Raw genomic sequence first — 23,390 nt, forward strand, 5'->3', positions numbered from 1 at the left:
CCTCTACTAACAAGCGTTTCCTCCAAATTCCAGGTCAACCTGTCACTTCGATGCACCCTGGGGGTCCCCACGGCGGCAGGCTGCACGGTAGTGGCGTCTCCGACATGAGTAACGATTCTAGTCCAGCCCACGGCTATCCAGATTTTCCGCCCAGTCCCGACTCGTGGCTCGGTGAGTCCTGCCAGAACGGTCAACCTGGAGTGGCCCCTCCGCCGCCGCCACCGCCAACGCTGCCACAAACAAATGGCAGTGCCGTGGGGGTGGCCGCAGTGGCAGCGGTGGCCGCCGCGTTGCACTACTGATCTTCGGCGCAGCGTAGACGGGCCAGGAGGTTGGGCGTTGGTACGCTGGGATGAGCTTGGAGCTTGTTGAGTTCTTTATAGGTTTAGGGTTTTTTTGTTTGTTTCTCACAGTTTAGATAGTTCAAAGAACTATTCACCACGCAAACCAAAACTATGTCCAGTCATTTTAGTTTAATTTTTAGTTTCATCAAGTCAATTCGCCCCCAGCTGCGAACCAAAACTACAAGTACTAATACACTATGTCCACTATGTGCAACACACTATAATGCGAGATCGAGCTAGTCCAGAATGCAAAACAAATCGAGTCATAAGCTTAATATAAATCAAAAAACCAAAAACACAGGAACAGTCATCGTTGTTAGTTATTCGAATGGGTTAGGGATTTCGAAGAGCGCGACATAAAGAAGAGGCTATTCGAGAAAACGCTCTACGCTTGGTATATTTCACAGAGAAAGAGAGAGAGAGTAAATGTTCAGATGCGTAAATGATATGAGTTCCTTATTAAAGCTAAAAACTACAAAGATAAAACTAACTCAAAATGAAGCGTTGTAGAGTGAAGTCGAAATTTTGAATTTAATTTCTGATTTTTAGTGAACAATTGAAAGAAATTCGTCACTTTTGAAGCAAAGTTATCTCGGTGTACAACAACTTCGTTTCCTACGTAATCCGGTAGTGTTTGAAAATTGTGTAAATATTCTAGAAGAGAGAGAGAGCATTTAACGTAATCATTTAAGTAGCAAGAAGCAAAACAAACACTTATACAATACAACCGTAGCTGTAGCGTGAAATTGAGTATGTAAATCTACTGTGTACATATTTATTTAATTTATTACTAAACGAAAAACACGAGACCTTTACAGAAAAAAAATACATCTTACAAAGGAAAACAAAACTGTCTTTTAATCACAACTCCGTGGTCGCAACTCCCCAGTACTGCTGCATCCGTCCCCCATCCGGGTCGACCGCGTCCAGCTCGATCGCACTGCCCTCGTTGGCGGCGGCCGCATACCGCTCCTGCATCGCATTAAAGTCATACTCCAAGTTGTACGGCATGAGCCGCTGTAGCGAGCCAAAGTAAGCCGCATTGGGCCCAGAGTTGATCGGTTGAGGGCGACTCGTGTTGTACCGTACTGGCTTGAAGAAGTTCTGCGAGGAGGTCGGATGGAAGGATCGAGTGCTGCCGAACTGTTTCGACAGGAAGGGGGTCACTCGGGATGCGTTCGCAATGGTGTTGTAACCGTTGATCGAAGAGTTGAACGCGCTGTCGCTGTCCAGAGCTAGCTGGGGAGAGCTGGAGGAGAGCGAGCGCATCTGAGGTCTTGCCAGGTTGGATTGATGCCGTTTCGTGAACGCACGTGAAATCGTGTTCAACTCCTTGTCAAACAACAGTTGAGTGTTCTGCTCAAGCATGTACTCCCAACATTTGAATTGCTCCTCCGACAAAGCGGAGTCGGACTCCTCTACTTCGCGTTCCTTCTCCTCTTCGATCCTCGCTCGAACCGCCCTTACGACACCTCCTCGCAAACTCCGTCTCTCATTCGTCAAGTACGTGTTTGCCTTCCTTCCATTCAGCGCAGCCACATCCAAGGCTTTTGGCTTCCCCCCGTTCGTCAGAGTTTCACTTCCCGACGTCTGATCGCTTTGACCACTCGGCGAAGACCGATCACTCCTCCCCGACGGATGTCGCATAAACGTGCTGGAAGCACCCGAGTGACAACAGCTGTTATTCGACTCACAGCAACAACCGCACTTGCAAAATCCGGAAAGCACGCTACCCCCTCCCGAAGGCTTCTTCCTTATTGTTTGCCTCAGTTCCCGCATCAAAAAGTCAATATCCGTTCCCAAGTTGTTGAACTTCACAATAATTATGCTGATATTCTCCTCCGCTCCGTAACTCTGCGCAATATCTTGCACCCTCTTCGCCGCCAACAGAATATTCTCCTCCTTCCGAACCTCCTCCGCCACCGTCTCCATCGTAATCACCTCCCACAGCTTCTTGTTCGCCATCACCAAGTACTCATCGGCATCACTCAGCACCACCTCGTTCACCTCCGGATCCGGCACCGTAACCGGAAAGTTCGCACTCAACCCCACCCTCCGGCAGGGATTCCCCGCAGTCAGCTTCACGCACCGGTTGTGCTTGATCAGAATCGCCGAACTCTCCCCAACGCTCGCCACCCTCAGGATAAACTTCCGTCCATTCGCCGCCTGAGGCATGTAGCTCATCACATCGGTCGGAACCTTACTCCTCGAGATGTGGCACAGCGTCACGTTTACCGCTTCGTGCTGACCTTGCTGTTTCAGCTCGCGATGCGCAGAAAGCAGCGTGTATTTCATGTAATCATTGGCGGTCTCCTTTACGGTTCGCTCTTCGAGCAGAATCTTCGGTATCGTCTTCGCCAGCAGTGAAGGTATCACGCTGCTGACCTCACCGTCAAACATACCAAACAGTCCCTCGGTGTTGCAGAATCCGGGCAGCCGAAGCTGCGAGATGTACAGCTTCGGCAGGCAACCGGGCGTTTCAGCGAAGCCAACCTTCCAGCACGGTTCGTACTCTTCGTTCTCCTGGTACGGCCACGGAGACGACGGGAGTGAGGGACGATTCTTGCCTGAAACATCCACCAAGCTCATCGGTCGTTGAGATCTACACGCTTGCAGCTGGCTCGGATCAACCTGGAGCTGACTGTTGCTGGACAGGTCCAGGAACTGCAGCTGTTTGGACACCAGCGATACCATGTTGATCTTGTCCAGCTGGTTGTGCGCCAGGTCCAGCACTCGAAGACTCGAGTTCCTCGCCAGCGGAGGAACCGATTGCAGCTGGTTCGAGTGAACCCGGAGCACTCGAAGGTATCTTAGGTTTGTCAGATTTTCCGGCAGATGTCGCAGCTTGTTGCCGGACAGTACGAGCTCCTCCAGCTCACCCCAGCAGGTGATGCACGTTTCCGGCAGCGTTGTCAGCAGATTGTATCCAATGTGGAGGACCTTCAACCGAGGCAGACAAATCAAAGAATCCAGAACGCGATCCGTAAGGTTGTTATTCGTTGCGTACAACCTTTCAAGGTTGCAGTTGGTTCCAAATATGATCGGGAGGGTCATCAACTTGTTGCTGGATATGTTCAGTATCGTCAAGCGTTCGCAAGCAATGAAGAAGTTCTCGGGCAGATCTTCGATGAGGTTACACTGCAGGTACAGCTTCTGCAGTGGGAGCTTCCGCTTAACCATTGGCGGAAAGCTAGACAGATTGTTGTACGCAAGGTGCAGCGTCAGGATGGTAGCGTGTTCGTTGTTCAGCAAGTGCTCCGATATCACGTGCAGCTGGTTGTTGTTGGCGTAAAGGGTTCGCAGCTGGTGACATCCTACCAACCAGTCGGGAAGCTCTCGAAGGTTATTGAAGCTTATGTCGATGTGTTTGAGGTTGGTGGGTGTTGCTCGGACCATGATTTTGGTGAGATCTACAAAAAGGTATCACATCAGTTACTAAACACTCACAAAACTCTGGAATACTCACTGTTGTTCCCAGCAATCAACGAGTGCAAGTTACGACCGTTAAGTGTCAGCTCCTTCAAGTTATTCCGACAGCACTGTATCGTTTCCAGCTTGTCCAGCGCAGACAGGTCCATGATCTCAATGGAGTTTTCACTGACGTCCAGTTGCGTAAGCAGCTACAAGACAGTTTTATTAGTACTTTAAGTCAACACTTAAAACCAAACTAATTACCCCATAATTCCCCAAAATGATGCTTCCTTTCAGCTGATTTCCACGTAGGTTAACCTTGGTCAACGGTACACCAGACTTGTCGTCGTCCTTTTCCAGCGAATCACGCCGAAGGCCGTTCCGAACGGAGTCATGCCTCTGCTGTAATTTTTCAACAAATCAGATATATTTTTCAAAATTAAATTCCCAAAAACCTACAAAGAGGCCAACCGGCCGCATCGTGTTCACCATGAAGGCGGGCAGCTGTTCCAGCTGGTTGTACGCGACGTTCAGGCTTCTTAGGTTACTCAAACTCTGCAGACACTCGGGCAGATCCTGCAGCTCATTCTTCTCCAGCACCAGCTCCTCCAAGCTGAAACGCGATGAAAATGAAGAATCAGTTCAAAGTTTCTTGTAAAATAGCAGGTCGGGTTGGGTCATTCAAGTCGTGTTCAAAGACTTGTACCGCACAAGGGAGGGATGGGGCGCGTGCAGTGTTCATGTGATCCACAAGCATAAATTGGTTCCACCCGCGTGATTTTCCTACAGGTATGAATATTCAACTCAATAGCGCGAAAAAAAAGTAAAACCACTTCTTGCCGGTTTTGAGACCCCAGAGCGGTGTGCCATAAAGTACCCAAACAAAAACTTCCACCTGAAGCCCTCCCGCTCCCGATGGTACTTTAAGCTACGAACCAAACCAAAATTGACCGACTATGACTGATTAGGCAACAACTAGTAGAAGTGGTGCCGACAGCCCCACCATCAACCGTCGTAAAAGGGAAATGTTTGCCAATTTGCATGCACCCAAAAGCAATCGCAAGATGGTCAATTGTTCTGCTTTTTATGCGCCTTTTTAGAGTCGCAGTGTCTCGTTACGGAAAACTCGTGTATTGTTTATGACCATTATGGTATGAAGTGTTGTTGAACTCGATTTTTGCATATCTTTTTAGGTGAGTTTTTTTTTCTAGGAATTTGCAAATATTTTGCAAGTGGTTTTAAGGTGCCGTTTCTCGTTGTCTCAAAGTAATAACAGAGCAATTTTCAAAAGAATTGTTTTTGAAAATGTGGTTTTTGTAAGTCAACGTTATAAAATGCCATACAAATCACCATAGCAGTTTAAAAAAATTTTGTCAAAATCATTGTTTTAGGTATTAGTACAAACAAATTTAAAAAAAAATACAGAAAGAACCACTTAAGTGATTTATGTATTTATATATTTATATCTATCTGCTGCCAAAAATTTAAAAGTTGTAAATAGCCTAGAAGGATCTAATTTGAATAAAAAAAATGCAAAATATATGTTTTAGAATGTATTCTTTTAATAGCTAAAAAGTGATTGAACATATGTTATTTATAGATTTTTTTTTGTTTTTTTTTTATTAGAAAGTTGTTTTGCCCCTTGATTCGCAAATTTGAAGGGGAGAAGGTGACTTGAACTTTAACTCTTTAATGTGGATTTTCTTTTTTTTTCGTTCCTTTTTTTTGCATTTTAATTATTTAAAAAAGGGCATTACTTATTTAAAATGTAGGTGTCTTTACCCATCAAGGAACCAATGCCATAATAGTAGTTTATGCAACAAGTTGCAAAAAGAGGATTTTTCAGCACGAGTCGTACATTTATCCAACGAGGTTCACCGAGTTGGATAAATACGAAGAGTGCTGAAAAAATCAAACACCCATTGAGTGAATTTTAGTTTTTAGTCGTTTAAATCAAAAAAATGTTGAAAAGTGTTACTTTTCGAAACAAGTGGTGAAAAGTTCAACTTTTCAGCACCCATTTCAGTGCTGAAAAGTAGAACTTTTCAGCATTTATTTTGAAAAGTGTTGCTATTCGATTCTGTTATTTTTGATACAGAAAAGTAGGCTATTTCGTCGTTCAAGAATGACAGGAAAAGTAAGTAGTTTCACGACGCAATTGCAAAAAAAAAATTTTGGGGATGTAATTTCTAGAAATTCATTTTTTTTTTCTATTTATATATTACAGTTTATGTTTTTAAATAAATTAAAATCATTTTTTTTATTTGTTGAATATCATAACATATTGTTATTTTGAAATAGTTCAAAATGATTTTTTGCAAATTTGCAATAAGTTGGGTGCTTTCAAAGACTCGGAGTTGGAGTCAGAGTCGTTAAATTCCGAAAAACTGATTTCACAGTCGAGGTCGATATATCTTCAGAAGCTGGAGTCAGGGTCACTAATTGTCTGAAAGCTACTCAACTCCGCTGTCCTGATACACAGTAAAAAATAATGTTAATTTGGAAGGTTGGATTTTGGAAGGATGAATATTACCGCTTTAATGATGTAATTTTACCTCAATTTAGACTGAAAAAGTGACATTACACCAGAAAAGTGGTAAAATTACACATTTTCAGTGGTTAAATTACACATTTTTCTAACATAAAAGAGTATTCCTTCGCAGATGTAATATTACCATGATTTTTTTTCTGTGTAGCACTATACAAAAATAATATGTTAAAAACGATGGGAAATAGCGAAGAAATTCTTTTGAAATTATTTGTGAAATATTCACTCAACTATAGAATGAAGAAAAAAAAAAGTTATTTCAAGCAAAACAATGTGAATGAGCCAATGCGAATGTATCCTGCTCATTCATATAAAGTAAAACATTCACTGACGTTAGTAGTATACACTTTTACAAACTGACATTGGCCCAATCACACTTTTCTGCTTGATTTTAATTATTTAAACAGCTCATAATCATGGAAAACATACAGTTGACACACTTTTTAATTCGTTGATAGCTTAACCACAGACAAACAGACGGGACACTCGAGTTCGGCACCATCGTCCTTCAATAACCGAGCCAAAACGGTTATTTCAAATGCAATTTAGCTTCGGCATCCACTCACCCGGTACTGATGGCGCTGCTGTCGTGACAGCTCGCCCGTCCCTCCTCAGTGTGTGTGATGTGTTTTTGTTGTTGTAAAGTTGAGCTTGAGCACGTGGCAGCAAATGAAAACAACAAAAATATGATGGAATTCAGGAATTCTAACGGTGATATACAATCCAGGTTTTGCGGGACAAGATTGGGTCAGTTTCAGCCAGGGTCAGATGAGCGACCCCAAGTAACCGCGAGGCACTAAATAGCGGCATTAAATCAGCATTATATTGGCATTTAATACCAGCAAATAATGCTTCAAAACATTAAATCAGCACTTTTCCCTTGAGAAATATTTCAAGTGGCGCACAGTGATGCCGATTTAATGCCTCACCGAAAGCTCGAACAAAAAAAACTGCTTTATCGACGTCAAGGCTGGGGGAAAAAAAGGACAGCTAGCTGCTCCACACACTTGGTGGTGGGCCTCCTTTGTTTTTTTTTTCTCCTGTTGCGTTTCATGTGTGAGTGTGACACTTTGATGTTATTCTTGCATTTTTCTCGTCGATCTCCAGGATGCGCGCCAGCCAACTGATGTATTCTGAAATGAGTGTTTGTTTTGAAAGTTTTAATCGATGTGGTTGATGCATCGAACATTAAGGAAGACTTTCTTTCTGCTGTTTCGAGTTTCTGGTTCATGAGAAAAACCCGTTGTCATTTTGTTGGACGAAAATTATTGACGAGTCACTCAGCAAATTGCGGCCATCCAGTCAAGTACAGTACAATCAATTACGGAAGGCTTGGGGTTAATAGGGACAAGTAATGGCTAACGGCTAACGTAAACTGTTTTTCCGAGGAGTGCTTGGTCCACGGTTGGCAAAATTTCACAAAGTGTATCAGACTTCCGGAAAGCAGCTTTTTGCTTGCGAGAAAAGTCATTCAATTTACCAGAGAACTTTCGATAATGTCCTTTGTGCTATGGGCATATGTTTTGAACAATTTGGCTTAATTACAGGCTGCAGTTTTCCACAAAAAAAAATAAACAAAAAAAAACACTTCAGTCAGCGGGAATTGAACCCAGTTCACGCAAAAATAAAACTGTTGCACACTGGGGGAACTGCGCCTTAGCCCGCACGCTTATTGGAACGGTTTAACGGGAGAAGGATAAAAGTCAATAAGAGCGTGCCTGGCTGAAATGTTTCCCGTATGGATGGGTTACTTTGTTGATAAACATCAAATGCTTTGAAGCACATTTTCAAGGTCGTAAATGGTGATTTAATGCCAGTTGTAATGCTGCAAAGTCTTGGTACTTTGAGGCATTCGCAAAGCTTATTTACTACTTCAAAACATTCGAGTGCTGATTTAGTACTGAATAAATACTTCAATTTAGTGCTTGTGGTTACTTGGGACTGACTAGCGAGGACATACCTCTTGCCCCACTATTAACCCGGTAGGCCTGCCGATGTTGAGGCTGCTGATGCGGCGTCCACTACTGAGGAGGAAGCCGGATTCTGTGGTGGAGTCATCTCCTTCGGAGCAACCTGCTTATCCTTCGTGGATTGCTGCTCAGATTGCTGCTTTTTTAATCTCATTCGCCACTTTTTACTTTTGTTGTTTGACGCAACTTAACTGCGCCGTGGACACGTTTCCCGTGGGTTTTTCCAAACGCCCTTTGTGGGGGGATCAATTCCGGTAGTTTTGAATTGATTTTTTCTTCAATTTCGACGACCACTATTAGTGTTTCCGTGATCTCTTATATCTTGGTGTTAGGTGTAATGGTTCGAGGTTTGGAGAAGGAATGTTCGACAGAATTTGGAAGCAACGGGAACGACCAGTAGTTTGGTCTCTGTCGTTGCGGTTGTGGTGCGTCGTACTAGTGCTGCCGCAAGATTGGCTCATGAGGTTCTGCCATTGGAAACGGAACCGACCCACCGTCATCTTCAGCCGTCGGTGTTAATTTTTATTTTTTTTCATCGAGTGCTGACGATCAGCAACAACAAAATTATTTCAATCAGCTGTTAATGTTTACAATCGTTAAGGCTTGATTGTCTCACGCATACACTGACATGACACATGACAGTAATGGGTTTATATTGGTATGTTTGGGCTGCGCTTCGGCATCAGCTCACTAGGTAGCGCTGGCGTCGCCGTAATTTGGTGGTTTGATGAAGGACGATGGATTTCAAAAATAATTTGTATGGAGAGTCACGTCTGTTTGTCTGTGGCTTAACTCTAGAACATTGTTTACCTCAACGCGCACTCAAGGGGCAAATGCACGTGCTAGTAGTGCACCGTGCTTCGATTTCTCTCACTCTCGACACAATTAGCCACGATGTTCAAGCTTTGTTTTTGTTAGGATCCGGTGCTCACCAACCCTTGTCCAAGCTGAACTCACTTTCAAACCCAACTGCTGCTGCTTCTAATGTGTACGATTCCAGCGATGGCCATCAGTACCCGATAGCCGCAAAAATCAGTCAACTGGATGCACTTTCCCACCACGATTGAAGCTTTTTGAGAAACTGCACTTTTGATTGAGTCGCTGGATTTTTCCTTTGTTTCCTTGAGAACTTTTGACAAAACTTTGCAAGTCACTCTAAGAATCTTGGAATGCACTTAATTTTGTTTTAACGAACGTCAGCCTTGGTTGATGATCACGGCTTGCAATCTTCGAAGATCTTCACGGTCCGACGTCACTAGCGACCGGTAACGCATGAGGGCGAAGCACGAGGTTAACCTTTGTCTGCTGTTAATAGAAATCACATTTTTCAGCTTCTGCTGTTTTTTACTCACTTCTTTTTATAACATATATCGTAAAACTGCTTCGATATCTGATCCGGCAATTTGATCGATTTCCCTTTCACTGCTGTGGAAACTCATTCGTCAGTAACGGTCTTCACTGCGAATTTTCACTAAGCTATTACGTGCACATTACACGAATTCTTACGTATTGCTCTGCAGATCTTGACGCACAAAAATCAACTCAAAACCCCCCTCAAAGCAAGGATTCGTCAACAAAAATGAACAAAAAATCACTAAACCTTAAATTGCCACCTGCAGTGCGGGCTCTCACACACCTCTTTCCTTTCTTCGTCGCAGCCACCGGAGCGTGAAAAGCCCACAGAAAAGTCCGTTTTCGCGAAAAACTGACCAACGCTGCTGTGATGATCCAACCAACGTGTCCGAACCGTCCGAAATGCCGCGAAAAACTAACCGTCCACCGTGAAGCCACGGCCCGCGCGTGTGGCACGCGGCACGGTTCCAACCCTAATGCAGGGATTCTCTTGAATGTTTTTGAAGAAATTATTATTTTTTTAAAGGTATTGAACATATTAATACAATAAAGCAAATGTTACAATTCATCAACTGCAAATTGATGACTACTAAACTATGAACTAAAAAATACAGACTTTTGAACCACTGGGTGATCGAAAGCGATTCGAAGGCGCAATAAGCAGTCCACCGAGTCTCTTCTTCGGTAGAGTAGTAACTCTTGCAAGACGATTGTTTCCTCTTTCCAAGTGGCTAACTTTTGGAAAACTATGCTGGCACGGTTGCCGATCGACGACGACTGGCAAACAACGCAGCAGCAGATGTGGGTGGTGGTCATTGGACTGGCGACACATACGAGTGAGGAATTCCAGTATATCTTTTGTTAAGTTTTACAATAAAAATACATATAATAATAGTAATAATAATAAACAAGACATTTGGAACTAAACTGAAACTAAACTGAAACATTTAAAATTTATAAGTTATTCTGGAATTAAAAAATCAAAAAGTAAAGTGAAAATAAAAAAATATCTTGAAAAAAATGATACTGAAAAACATCATTTCCATTTGTTTTAATTTTAATAAAATAAATCAAAAACTAATGGTTAAATAATAATTGGGTAAGATCTTATACTTTAAGATAATCTTTTGAAAAAATATTGGAAAAACATGATATGAAAATTGAATTTAACAATTCGACTATGTTAAAAAGTAAAATTAAGTACTTTCAGCTTCTAAATTATTCTTTGCGTTGGGATTATCTAAGAAATTACAAAAATAAAATGCAAATACAAGTGAAAAACTAACGCAACCTTAACTATAGACAATTTTCTTTTGAGATATTTTGTCAAATGTAATTTTTTTTTGTTATTCTTGTATAGAACAGGTTTTAAAGAAAGACAAAAAACTAGGACAAAATATAAATATTTAGTTTAGTTAAGGTTCTGTTGAATGAATTAGAAGTTTATGCACCAAGATGCAAACATGCTCTAAAGGGATTCAGAATTCGATTATCCGAAGTCCCCTACAAACCTTTGGATAATCAAACGTCGGATAATCGAATCTTCAGATAATCGGGTCAATCGATCATTGAATTTATGAAACTATTTTTTCCCTAAAGTTATATATCTTTTACCGATCTGAGGTTTCCAAATTCAAATTACGCAAAAAGTCTACAAGTGACCTGTTTGATTAAAAATGCAAAAATATGTTTTGCTATGTTGTTTTAAATTGTTTACAATCAGTTGTACAAGTTTTTTTTCCAATTAATAATTTAATATTTTGTAATAATTTATTTTTCTACCCCTGGAAGAAAAATATAGAAAAGTTTGTTTAAAAATAATAACGCTGTTGCAAATATTTTATGAAGTTTATGCTCCGCGACTCTAGCCAAAATCGTTTGAGGGGAGGGCCAAAAAATACAAAAAAGACCATACAAATTTTAATAACAACCGATGGTTTTAACATTTGAATGCAAAAGTGTTATAAAAAATTATTAAACATCAGTCCAGTTTGTTTGGAAGCCAGTTTCAAAAATCGGTAAGTATTGACAAAAAATATGTTTTGTACAAAAAAACGAATTTTATTTCTAGGTCAACTTAAACCTCTTAAATTTAGAGGAAAAATCTGATGCAAACAATAGAATTTTATGCAATAAATGGAAATTTGTTGTGCATTTGGTTAACAAATGTAGCATTAAGGTGTCTTTCACTTTTGGGGCAATGACTGTCAATGATGGTTCTTAATTCAGGGTCCAGAAATAGTAAATTGAAATGAAAAAATAATCACTCTATGTAAAATGCTTCTACAAACAACACAAAGAAAACGATTTTTTTTTATTGAAACATTTTAAATCAAGATTTGAGTGTTTTTTTTAACTAACAGAGCCTTAATCTTGTTTACAAAAAAAAATCGACTGCTATTAAAAATTGTTTAAAATTGAAGTTGAGGAATAAATAGGTTAATAAGCAAGTTATACATATTCAACAAGCAAGTTTTTATCAGAAATGCAAAATAAATAATAAAAATTCATCAAATCGGATAGAAATAACAAAGTCCTTATCCTCACCACATAGATATAAAATTTCTCCTAGTATATTTAAATAAAATAAACGCTTAGCAAGCGTTTCAAATTAAACCCCTGAAACTATACTACACTGTTCACCACCCCTCTTCCAAGCGTAACAGAAAATATTCACCACACCATTTTTATGCTCCCCTCAATCGCATTTCCCACGTGAAAAACTCACCTCGTCATGAGCGCCACCTTCTCCGGCAGCTTGCGTATTTCGTTCTCCTCCAAATCCAACACCCTCAAATTCCGCATGCTGAGCAAACTCTCCGGAAAACTCTTCAACCCATTTCCGTTCAATCGAAGCACTTTTAGGCGGGTAAATTCCGCCAACGCTCGTAGCGCCAACTCTTGCAGCTTGTTCCGCCCAGCCAGCAGTTCTTCCACGTCGGTTGGTGACTGGAGGAAAATCTCCGGAATCTGCTGCAATCCGGAATCTCCCAGATCAAGCCGTTTGGCGTCTTCATTTTTGTCAACGTTGGTCTGAAACGAAGAAGGGCACTTTTTAGCACTCGAATCACTTGGAACTACGTTCAGCACACAAACATCTTCCTCTTCCAGCACTTTAATTTCATCCAGCTTTTCAAAGTCGATCTCCAAAGAATCCAGCTCGATCGTCTCCAAATCCGAGAACGTAACACGACTTTTGTTCGATTTTATACTATTTGTACCATCGTTGGTTTTGATAATGCACTTGTTCAAACCCATATTTCCTTGAAGTATCCCACAAACTTCACAACCCGACCACGATCGCCTTACAAAGCGCAAACCAACCCAGACCACACCGAGATTGTCACTGTTCCGCTTCCATTGTAGAACTAAGGGCTGGCGCAACCCCGATTCAGAAGCCTCCCGTGGAAAACGGCACCTGCCACGGGTTTGCGCACATGTAGCGCATCAAACGCAAAGAAGCATGCGACAAATTGCTGGTGTGTACGGGGTTCACGTGTGGTTCAGCAAAAGTAGGTACATAAAATTATCGATATGATTGCTGGTTGATACCCTGGGTCGTATACGGTAGCTAGTATATATGACGAAACTGAGGTTGAAGAATAGATGGAACCCAAACAAAACATTTTAAGGGTCATTAGTGAGCATCGTTTAGAAGATCTTTAGAAATGTGACTAATATTACTTGTTTTGAGGTTATTTGTCACGAAAATCAAACAAGAACTCCTCGACGAAAATGAAAAATAAACTTGATGTAGTTCATATGACATGGTGACGTATTTAAAATAATGTTTTGATTTAGAGACAATCAAAATTAATGTTTTTATCCGGATATCTTTTTTGATAAAAGAATACAACAAGTTTCTACTTTAATCAAAGTCTTTCAGTTCAATCAAATTAAAAAAAGACTTTGGAAATTAAAATGCTTGAAAATTTTTAAGCAATCAATTTTTAAATAATATTTTTATTTCAAAATCAGATCATTTTTAAAGAACTTTTATCACACAATATATTTGACTAACACAAAATAATGTGTTTTTAATCAAGATTCAACCAAAAATCTTCAATGGTATCAATCAATCCAGAGAATTAAATGTGTATGTTTTTTTTTTTCAACACTTATAAATTTTTTAACAATTATGATTATACCATATAATTTAAAGAAAGGATTTCTTCAATAACACGTTAAAAATAGCAAAAAACAAATATGATAAAAAAAATAGTTAAACTGAAATGAATAAAACTAAGCAAAAGCAAAAAATTTGACATTTCAAAAAATTCAGGAGCATTCACCATGTACAACAAAATCATTATTGCGGAAACCAGCCACACTAGAGGAAGCATCTGGATTGATGTTCCCGATGCACGATAGAGATATATAAAAGAAACGTAAAATTGAGCAGACAGTAAACAGCATAATACTAGAGCTCTCCTGTTACTTTCAAGACTATGTCATTATCACATACAAAACAAACGTGTCATACCTTATACTTGAAATTAAAAAAAACATTAACAACTCTTCTGCGCGATAAAATTTTGAATATTGATCTGAACAATTATACTCAAAATTAATTGTTCATAAGCTTTTAAATGAATTTGGATTTTCAATTTTAGTTATTTATGAATACTAGCTATTCCAGGATAAAATTGTGAATATTTCAAAAATTGGTATCACAAATTGTTTCTAAAAAATCGTAAACATGTCATCTCAAAAGATGACTCATCGTTTCAGCATGGGTGCATTTCTTTTCTAGCAATCACATTTTGTAATAAATAATATTTTTTTTAGCAATTGACCAATACCTATCACGTTAACCAAAACATTAACGGTCTGTGTCAAAACCTCCAGCAGGTAAGGATGGATGAGTGAGCAGGTTTATGTTGACGTACCAGTCGGTCCTGGTATGCTCCGATGATTTCTTTGTCTAATTATTAAATGAACTGATGGTGGTTTGCATTCTCCAAAATGTTGTGGTTTTTGTACCTCTCGTTAATTGACTTTTTAGGGAGAAACCTAGCTTTAATTGCAAGATCGATGCATTGTCCGATATATTCATAAATTAATGACACAATTAAGCTTTCTGAAGAAAAAGAGTGAAATTTTGCCATTGTACGAACTTCCAGATGCGTGACTTCATTTACAGTCCAGCCTTAGTCAGTTCTTTGTGAACGCAGGTAAGTAAAGAGTTAAGAATCACCGAACCGCGTCCATAATGAGCTTTACATTAAAATTTGTTACCAGCATCGGTGACTGTATCCCTTCGCTGACATTGAGTCCGCCACTTTTCCAATGAGTTGCGTCATTTATTTTTAAATCCAGTCGTTCTTTTCAAACTACTTTGCAAATATTTAACGGATTTTTACCAAAACACATGATTAACATCACTCAACTAAGCTTAAGCGCGTCGTTTGTCAGAGGCGTATCTTCGTGAAATATCCAAGCCAAGTTGGAAGAAATGGATGAAATGCGCACAATAAAACAGCCCGCAAAGATTAACCCTTTCAGACCCCCAAAATGATCCCAACAGAGCCATGTGCTCAACAAACCGTGCCACCCTCACAGCAAGATTATTACAGTCACATGCCATATATTGTCAGTGCATCGTGGCGATTGCGCAAGAATGCTGAACTTGATTGCTGCACGTCAAATGGCAATGTTTGAAGTCTTGAGCAAGGTAAAGATCCTCCAAAGTGTGAATCGTAAATCGTGCCCACTACAACTTTATATGAGTTTACAGTTCGTACCTGATTGTTTGACAGTGCGTTTCATATTTCCATCAAGAGAAAAGTTTAAAACAATCTTTTATTTTTGAGTTGAACTATGCTAAACAACAATTACAATGTGTCAAACTATCCGTGTTCTACTGTAGTCGATTTTCACGCCACAAATGGCGCGCCGCCCCAAAGGTGATGGACAGTAATCGGATGGTCTCGATCTGGGACGAAAGTCTGTACTGGAAAAGCTCGTACCGGCCGCGACCACGTGACGCTTGAGCGACTTTCAAGAAAATCCCCAGCTTGATGCCATTAATTGCTGGCGTGAGGCGTTCGTGCAGCTGGAAATCGTTTCTACACTTTTTCAAAATAAAAAAAGAAAAAGCTCAAACGATTGCCTCAATTCAAATTAACTTGAGAGACGTCCGATTCGTTCTTACCTCAGACAGCCAATCGCTCCACTGGTCACGTTCCCAGGACTCTTCGAAGCCCAGAAACAGCACCGTTTCTCGATCATTGTTACTGCTGGAATGCATGCTGGCATTGCTGTTGTACAAATGGGTCGTACTGTTGCTGCTGCTGCCACTGCTGTCGATGAACCTGCCCCCGGCCAGATTCTCCCTGGTTCCGTTCCCACTTTCGTTGGCCTTTGGCACAATCTTGATGATCAGTCGGTTGTGACTGGGGGCATGCTCGAAGATATCCGCTCCGAACAGTTCGTACACCTCCGGGGTCATACTGGAACTTGCTGCAAAACAAAAATGATTGAAATCTACCTCGAATTTACTTATTTCAATAACACGAGGAATCACCTGGAAATATAATCAGCTTACTGCCAACAATCGCCAAATATCTCCGTCTCCACTGTGGAAATACCAACCCTTTCAACAACTCCACCGAACCAGACCGCAAAACTCCCCGGCACATGGGGATCTCGGCCGGACCGATGTGGAACCGAAACAGGTGCTTCAGCTCGGGGTCGATTCCGAGACGGGCTCGACGCGATTCGTCCAGATAGCCCAGTGCCTTAAGGAATTCCTCCTGAACTAGTAGAGGGTATTCGTTTTCCTCGAGTCGACGAGTTTTGGAGCCACCAATTTGGACCTGTGATAATTATATCCATTAGCTGTTTAGAAAGAGTGTTTTAAAATGTTTTTAAATGTGTAAATAATAACAAAAGAGAAAATTTAACCTCAAAACTAATTTTCGAATTTCAAGTAAATTTTCAAAGAATTAAGCAAATGAGGACCATAAGTCTTGATTTTATAAATATATAATACCCAATATCGAGAAAAAAGGAAATAATTTATACTACGTTTTTTAAGTTTATTTTGGGTGGTTGATTGGAAGAATACAAATCCAGAGTTTTTTTTGATTAGGTCCTATAAACATATGAAAGACAATAGTTTATTGGTCCTTTTCAAAAAAAACTCTGGAAATATACATTTATTTATTTTTAGTTTTTTTTTTTTTTCAATTTTTATAAATCAGACCAAAGTATTTTTTCGAGTTTACCCGATTTACACACGAAAATAAAACATCAATGTTCAACATATTTTTCAAAATAACATAATAGAAGTCCGTTGAAGAACTGGAAAAGATTAAAATTGAAAGATTTTTTTTTAATAGGAGAAATTTTCTTGCCAACTGATTGTTTGACTTTTTTAAGTAAGGCCGTTGCAAATATTTTTCAAAGATATAAATTTCATAACATATTTGCATATAAAAATAAAACTATAAAAACAATGCAGAAAGCACATGATAACATTTGCAAAGCTTTATAATATTTTTATGAAATTGTATAAAAAGATGTTTTTAGTAAGTGAACTGTATATTTCAAATAACTCGACTTTTTTTTATTAGGTCCTATAAACATATGAAAGACAATAGCTTATAGGACCTATTCAAAAAAAAACTCTGGATATGTTTTCATTCTCTATTTTTTCAATTTTATTTTTATATGGTGTTTTGTAAACTACTTCTAACAAAAGGAATTAAAACATAATTCGCGACTCATTTAAGACAAAATCACCTCCGTGTACGCACGAGAGCAAGCAGCAGTGAAGTGCTCAGTGCTCTATCGTTTTTTCGGATTTTTTCGCCGCTATTGATTGTGATTACCCGCGAGTTTGCTTCTCCAGCATGCCAAAGGCCGGCCGTGGCCGTGGCAGTTCGAGTGCGGCCTCGAAAAACCCGCGAAGTTCGTCTACCGGCCGTGTGCAAAAAGGTAAACAAAACAACGCCGTGTCGACCGCCATCGCGCAGGGGAGCGTGAGCGCAGAAGGCATCGATAAAAAGTTACTGCATCCCGGATATGTTCCGAGATCACCAGTGCGAACCCGTTCCGGTACCTCCGGTGCCACAACCAGTGGCACATCAACATCCGCCAACATCCCCATCAGGAACGAGTTCCAGATGCTGAGCGACGACGAAGAAAACAACAACAACAACACCGACGGTAGCACTACCGACGACGACGACGACGATGATGGTCGTGCACGGAAAAAAGTGTCGACGTCAAAAAAGAACAATTCTCCTACGGAACGAAGACCACCTCCAATTTTTGTTTTGGACACGTTGGCGGACGATGTTGACGAGTTGCTGGAAGGCCTCGGATATTGTCTAAAAATCGGCAAGTCGTCAGTGCAAGTGATCACACTGACCAAAAAGAATTTCGACCTGGTGCTTGAAGAATTGAAGCGTAGCAACTTCAACTTCTACACATTCAACCCCGAGAAGCCCCCTGTCAAGGTCGTCTTGCAGGGTTACCAAGACCGTCCGGTTTCCGACCTGAAGAAGCACCTTTCGGACGCCGGAATAAAACCGCGGGAGATAAAAGTGCTCTCGCGCAAAACAACGGTAACAGGTACCCATACACTGTACCTGTTGTACTTCGACCGCGGCACCGTCAAGATCCAAGACCTGCGGCGGATTAAGACGTTGGACGGTTTTTGGGTAAACTGGCGGTTTTACGCCAAGAACCCGACGGACGTAGCGCAATGCCACCGTTGCCAGAAATTCGGCCACGGCTCGCGGAACTGCAACCTCCGGCCCCGCTGCGTGAAGTGCGGTGAGTCACACCTCTCGGAGGCGTGCGCACTGCCACGAAAGGCGGACTTGGGTGACAAGGCAGAACAAACCAAGCCGCGCGTAAAGTGCGCGAACTGTGACGGCAACCATACCGGCAATTACCGCGGATGCGTCGCGCGCAAGGCCTACCTCGAGGAGCAGGAAAAGAGGAAGAAGAAAGCTGCAGCGTCCCACTCTCCTCAGCAAAGTACGAGCGCAGCCGTTCCTGCAGCTGGACAGCGTACGGTTCCAGCGGAAAACTCAGCGATCCCTCCTGGTTGGGGGCGTTCGTTCGCCAGCGTGGTCGCTGCCGGTAACGGCAATGCGGCCCAGCAAGAAGTCACCGGGGATGATCTCTTTACCCTGCCGGAGTTCTTTGCTCTCGCGGGGGAGATGATGACGCGGTTTCGGAGCTGCCGGAATAAGGCGGAACAATTCCTGGCCCTTGGGGAGCTGATGATCAAGCACATCTATAATTGATATTTTTTCTGTGATCTAGTGTTAAGCTTTCTCTTTATCTATCCTTTTCCCATTGCACTTTCTGTAAGTTTTTTGAAAACTTTTTCTTACTCTTGCCTTCTATTTAATATTTATAAGTAATAACACATTCGATTGAATTACGATGTAACACACAGCTGAAAGGAACTCCAAAACTCTGTTATGTACCTAAATGAACTCATTGTAACTTGATTATTCACAAATAAACCGAATTGAATTGAATTGAATTAAGACAAAATCCAAAATAAGCCAAAATAGGTTGTTATTTCTGAAATAAGACAGCTGCAAATATTTTCAACAGGATACTGGGAAGATTAAATTTTGATATTATTTATATTTGATTTGAAAACAATTCACAATTATAATGTGTGCCACACAGAAATGCAACGCTAAATTCAAAGAAACAATATCTTAAATTTATGTTGAAGGCATTTTGTAGATTAATATGAACTTGAAAAATATCACATCTACCGCTTTAGGCTCAAAGCACATCGGAAATAGATATAATTATGAGGATTTTGTTTTATTTGTGTAAGTTTTTTAATCATTTATTGACTACTGATGATTTGCAAATAAAATACAAGCAAAGTTAACTCCACGAGCAAAATAAAAAAAACAGTCGGAAAAATGTATGTGTTTTTCCGATGCGTATTTAAAAAAAATAATCTTGATCCACAAAGCTCATAAATAAATTTTTTAAATATTTGAGGATTTTAGTATGTACTTGAGTAATTTTTGTTTGATAGTTAAATATACTACTTAAAATTTCACTTCAATTTCCGACAATAAATATTAGGGTGGGTACGTTTTTCAAAAAGTTCTCGGATCAAGTTTTAGTATGGTTCCCCTTGTAGGGCATGCCCATAGGGACTTTCATGCCAAATATGTATCAGCTCATTTGGTTGTAAACTGGCTGCGCGCATCAGGGTTAAAGTTTACATGGGACTATGGGAAATTGGAACTTTTTGTTCAAACGCTCCTACAGGTCTGGGAAAATCACGCGCCAACGTCTGGTATGGTCAGGCCTATGGGGAATGATCTGGAGAACACTTTTCCCGAAGAGAGCATATGGATTCGTTGTCCCTAGACCTGGCGCATCGGCAAACAATCCGATGTCTCCGGAATCAACGGTTTTCCCTGAAAAAGCATCAAATTTTCCTTAGCATGCTATGAAAGCTTGATGAACACCGCGACGCCATATGTCAGACAGCTACCACGTGGGTGAGAAACGGCTGGAATATTCAATTGCAAACCTTCTTTTAACTAGAAAATGATCATTTCGAGTAATCCTGATATTATTTAGTCGAATTCAGAATCTTTGCATAGCAAATTTGTATTTTTTTGCAAATATTTCAACCACGTGGTAGCTGCCTGACGTATGGCGTCGCGGTGTTCATCGAGCTTTCATAGCATGCTAAGGACAATTTGATGCTTTTGCAGAGAAAACCGTTGATTCCGGAGACATCGGATTGTTTGCCGATGCGCCAGGTCTAGGGACAACGAATCCATATGCTCTCTTCGGGAAAAGTGTTCTCCAGACCATTCCCCATAGGCCTGACCATACCAGAAGTTGGCGCGTGATTTTCCCAGACCTGTAGGAGCGTTTGAACAAAAAGTTCCAATTTCCCATAGTAATTCCCATGTAAACTTTAACCCTGATGCGCGCAGCCAGTTTACAACCAAATTAGCTGATATTTGGCATGAAAGTCCCTATGGGCATGCCCTACAAGGGGAACCATACTAAAACTTGATGCGAGAACTTTTTGAAAAACGTACCCACCCTAATAAATATATATAGAATATGGGATAAAGAAAATTATTCTTCACTACCGAAGGCACAAGTTTTTTTTTTTTTAATGCAAAAGGCAGTTAAAAGAAGTTTTTCAATTAGAAGAACATACCACTGAATAAGCAATATAAAAAATTAAAAAAATGAATAAGCACTGATGAAAATAAAAGTAGAATGCGATAAAACATAAGTCACACATCATCACAGCTGTACTGCTGTTACTCATAATTTGCATAATACAAAATCAGAGTTTAGAACGGAATCATATGCTTCAAAAGGACTTTTCTACCTAATAAGCGGTGCTGTAATCAATATTTCACTTGGACTTAACATATTTAAAAAAAAAAAAATTTTCTGCTTTTTGCCATACACATTTTTGCTCCAGGTTACGAGGCTTTTATACAAAACTATTTATTCAAACACATCTATTTGTAAATTGTATTTTGTCGACCATTTTGCGTGGAAAAAAAATGAAAGTAAATTGACTTTGAAATGAGTAGTTATTCGAACCGTTATTGATATTGCTAAAATATATGTGTTTTTATTTGTTCTAATATTTAGTATTTTGTTTAAATTCACTACAAACTCTTTTACAGTTTAAGAAGAAGTTGTTGATTTCATACATTGTAGGGTTATCTAAACAAAACGTACATTTCCGCAATAAAACAACATAATTTGCATCAACGTTTTGCCAGCAGCGTACGCTTGCACGTTGTACCAGATACGCAATCGGAAATCAAACCTCAAACAGGTGCAATTCAGTTTCAATTCCCCACGAGGATCTAATATCTCGCGACGCCAGACAGAGGGTTAGTCTGGCAATTCCACAACTTCGAGACACACGACTTACCCACAGCGTGTACTCCATCGGCAGGTCCATATCTTTCACCACATCCAGCGTGGTTGCGGTCGTGATTACGTGCACCATCCGGCTCGGATCTTCGCAGCTGACGGCACTCCGGTCCGGGCCACAGTAAACCCGTATCCAGCCGCTGGTGTTCCACAGCAGCGACATTTTCGACAGTGTCAGATTAACTGGTTTTCCTGTGGAAGGGCCAACACTTTTCCCGTCCAGTCGGACAACACTGCCGTTGCACTTGATCGAGGTGGTTCCATTGGTGTAATTATTGTTGCCATCACTTGAACCGGTTGATTTTTCATAATTTATCTCCGCAGCCACCGCGAAACGGTTGGGAATTTTTTGCCGATCAATCGACTGTTGAACCTGCTGCTGGATCAGCTTTGCATTCCTCCGTTGCTTGATCGACCGTAGAGTCCCATTGGTGTGCACTAGTTGTTGTGGCTTGGACGACGACAGCGACTTGCCTCCGCCCAGCAGCAGATCTTGTCTGGCCGCGCTGAAGCTCACAATTTCCATGGTACTGGTGGAGGCTCACAATTTCACACGATGAATATTGATAAACTTGGTTCACTACGCATGATAACAACTTTTATCCACCGGATATCCTCTGTAGAACTATCTCCCCTCCACACGACCTATCCCACGACACGCGGTCAAGCACTATCGCGCACGCCAATTGCACACATTTTCACGCGAAAACGCCACCTCCCTAAACTTGTTATTATTCACGTGGAACGAAACGCCACCGCCAAATTCGTCACTGACCCCGTTTCCTGGCTTGGATGACCGTCACCACGTGGTTGTTCTGCGCAACTCCAAACGGTATCGGCCCAACCCACGCGCCCGCACACGCGATCTGTTTCAAACTCAACAAAACGGCCCCAAAAATGCTTGAAACTGTATCGGTAGTAAACAAAACGCGCACTCTATCTTCAACGGTGATGGTCACTACCGTGAATGGACACAGAAGTGAGGAACAACAAACCGGCCCGTACCGCGTCTAGTCGACGACTACCGGACCCCACGGACCGGACTGCACTTGTTGGACCAACACTGCTTGTGGACGACGCCTCGTCGGTAATCACTGGCTATACCATCAGGTACGGGTCGTGGTATCTTGACGCAAGCGCCATATGGTTTAAATCAAAGAATCAAAGAATCAAAGAATCAAAGAATCAAAGAATCAAAGAATCAAAGAATCAAAGAATCAAAGAATCAAAGAATCAAAGAATCAAAGTTACCACATTCGGCAAGATACCATCACACCAACCACCTGCTGCAAAGATGCCCGAGAAAGGGAAAAAAGCACGCACGACGACGACGCGATGGGGAAAAATATAATTCAAATTAAAAACAAAACGCGTCACGCTTCACCTGGGACCGGACCGCGTCACCGTCGTCGTCCAGAACGGCGGCGCATCGACGCGGCCGTTGAAGAGCCTCCCTCGTGTGGTGAGGTTGTGGAAACGGCGCATAATGAATATGCAATACGTGTGTGGCGTTGGTGAGGTGAGGGTGTTACAGGTGAATAAGATATGTATGCACGGAAAGAAGGTTTATCGTGAATCTTACTAAATTTCGGTTAAAAATCCTAAAAAAATTGGTTGTTTTTTCAACCACCAATTTTTTTAGCTGGAAATCCTAAAAATAAATCCTGGATTTGACAGCTGGATCCAGGTCCTAAAAATGATAAATCCAGCTAAATTTTTAGTAAATTTTACTAATTTGCAAGCTGGAAAAATGCTGTCAGTCTCAAAAGCTGTATGTTTTGAGAAGGTCTGTTAGCTATTTTAGCTAGATTTTATGGTATTCTAGGAAGTTTTATAGTTAGC

At 41.0% G+C, this 23,390-nt stretch overlaps 2 protein-coding genes across 6 annotated transcripts in view; one reads left to right on the forward strand and one right to left on the reverse strand.

The window, feature by feature from the left end:
• The window catches only part of LOC120415549 (LIM/homeobox protein Lhx3), an 86,037-nt gene extending 84,843 nt beyond the window's left edge, over nucleotides 1–1,194 (forward strand). For 4 of the 5 annotated variants that reach the window (XM_039577119.2, XM_039577120.2, XM_039577121.2 and 1 more), the window contains one exon: nucleotides 34–1,194. In XM_039577119.2, coding sequence (XP_039433053.1) covers nucleotides 34–302 — 269 coding nt within the window. In that variant the 3' untranslated portion in view covers nucleotides 303–1,194. The remainder of the gene's footprint in view (nucleotides 1–33) is intronic. The other variant, XM_039577123.2, reaches the window with a different exon arrangement.
• On the reverse strand, nucleotides 414–22,569 carry LOC120415552 (protein phosphatase PHLPP-like protein). The gene is made up of 8 exons (XM_039577125.2): nucleotides 21,547–22,569; nucleotides 16,153–16,444; nucleotides 15,781–16,088; nucleotides 12,355–12,659; nucleotides 4,215–4,368; nucleotides 4,020–4,157; nucleotides 3,811–3,964; nucleotides 414–3,754 (listed from the first exon to the last, which is right to left on the reverse strand). The coding sequence occupies exons 1-8, from the start codon at nucleotides 22,072–22,074 to the stop codon at nucleotides 1,206–1,208; spliced, it is 4,428 nt and encodes a 1,475-aa protein (XP_039433059.1). The 5' UTR covers nucleotides 22,075–22,569; the 3' UTR covers nucleotides 414–1,205.
• Between the last annotated feature and the right edge of the window lie 821 nt (nucleotides 22,570–23,390).

This window comes from Culex pipiens, chromosome 2, assembly GCF_016801865.2.
Source record: "Culex pipiens pallens isolate TS chromosome 2, TS_CPP_V2, whole genome shotgun sequence".
In the NCBI taxonomy this organism is placed as follows: Eukaryota; Metazoa; Arthropoda; class Insecta; order Diptera; family Culicidae; genus Culex; species Culex pipiens.

Bases quoted from the DNA above. Each gene is read 5' to 3' on its own strand.
- LOC120415552 (XM_039577125.2), bottom strand. From the start codon at position 22,074: ATGGAAATTGTGAGCTTCAGCGCGGCCAGACAAGATCTGCTGCTGGGC. The intron at 16,445-21,546 runs GTAAGTCGTGTG...TAATTATCACAG, and splicing joins CGATGGAGTACACGCTGTGG to GTCCAAATTGGTGGCTCCAA. The intron at 16,089-16,152 runs GTGATTCCTCGT...TTTGTTTTGCAG, and splicing joins TAAGCTGATTATATTTCCAG to CAAGTTCCAGTATGACCCCG.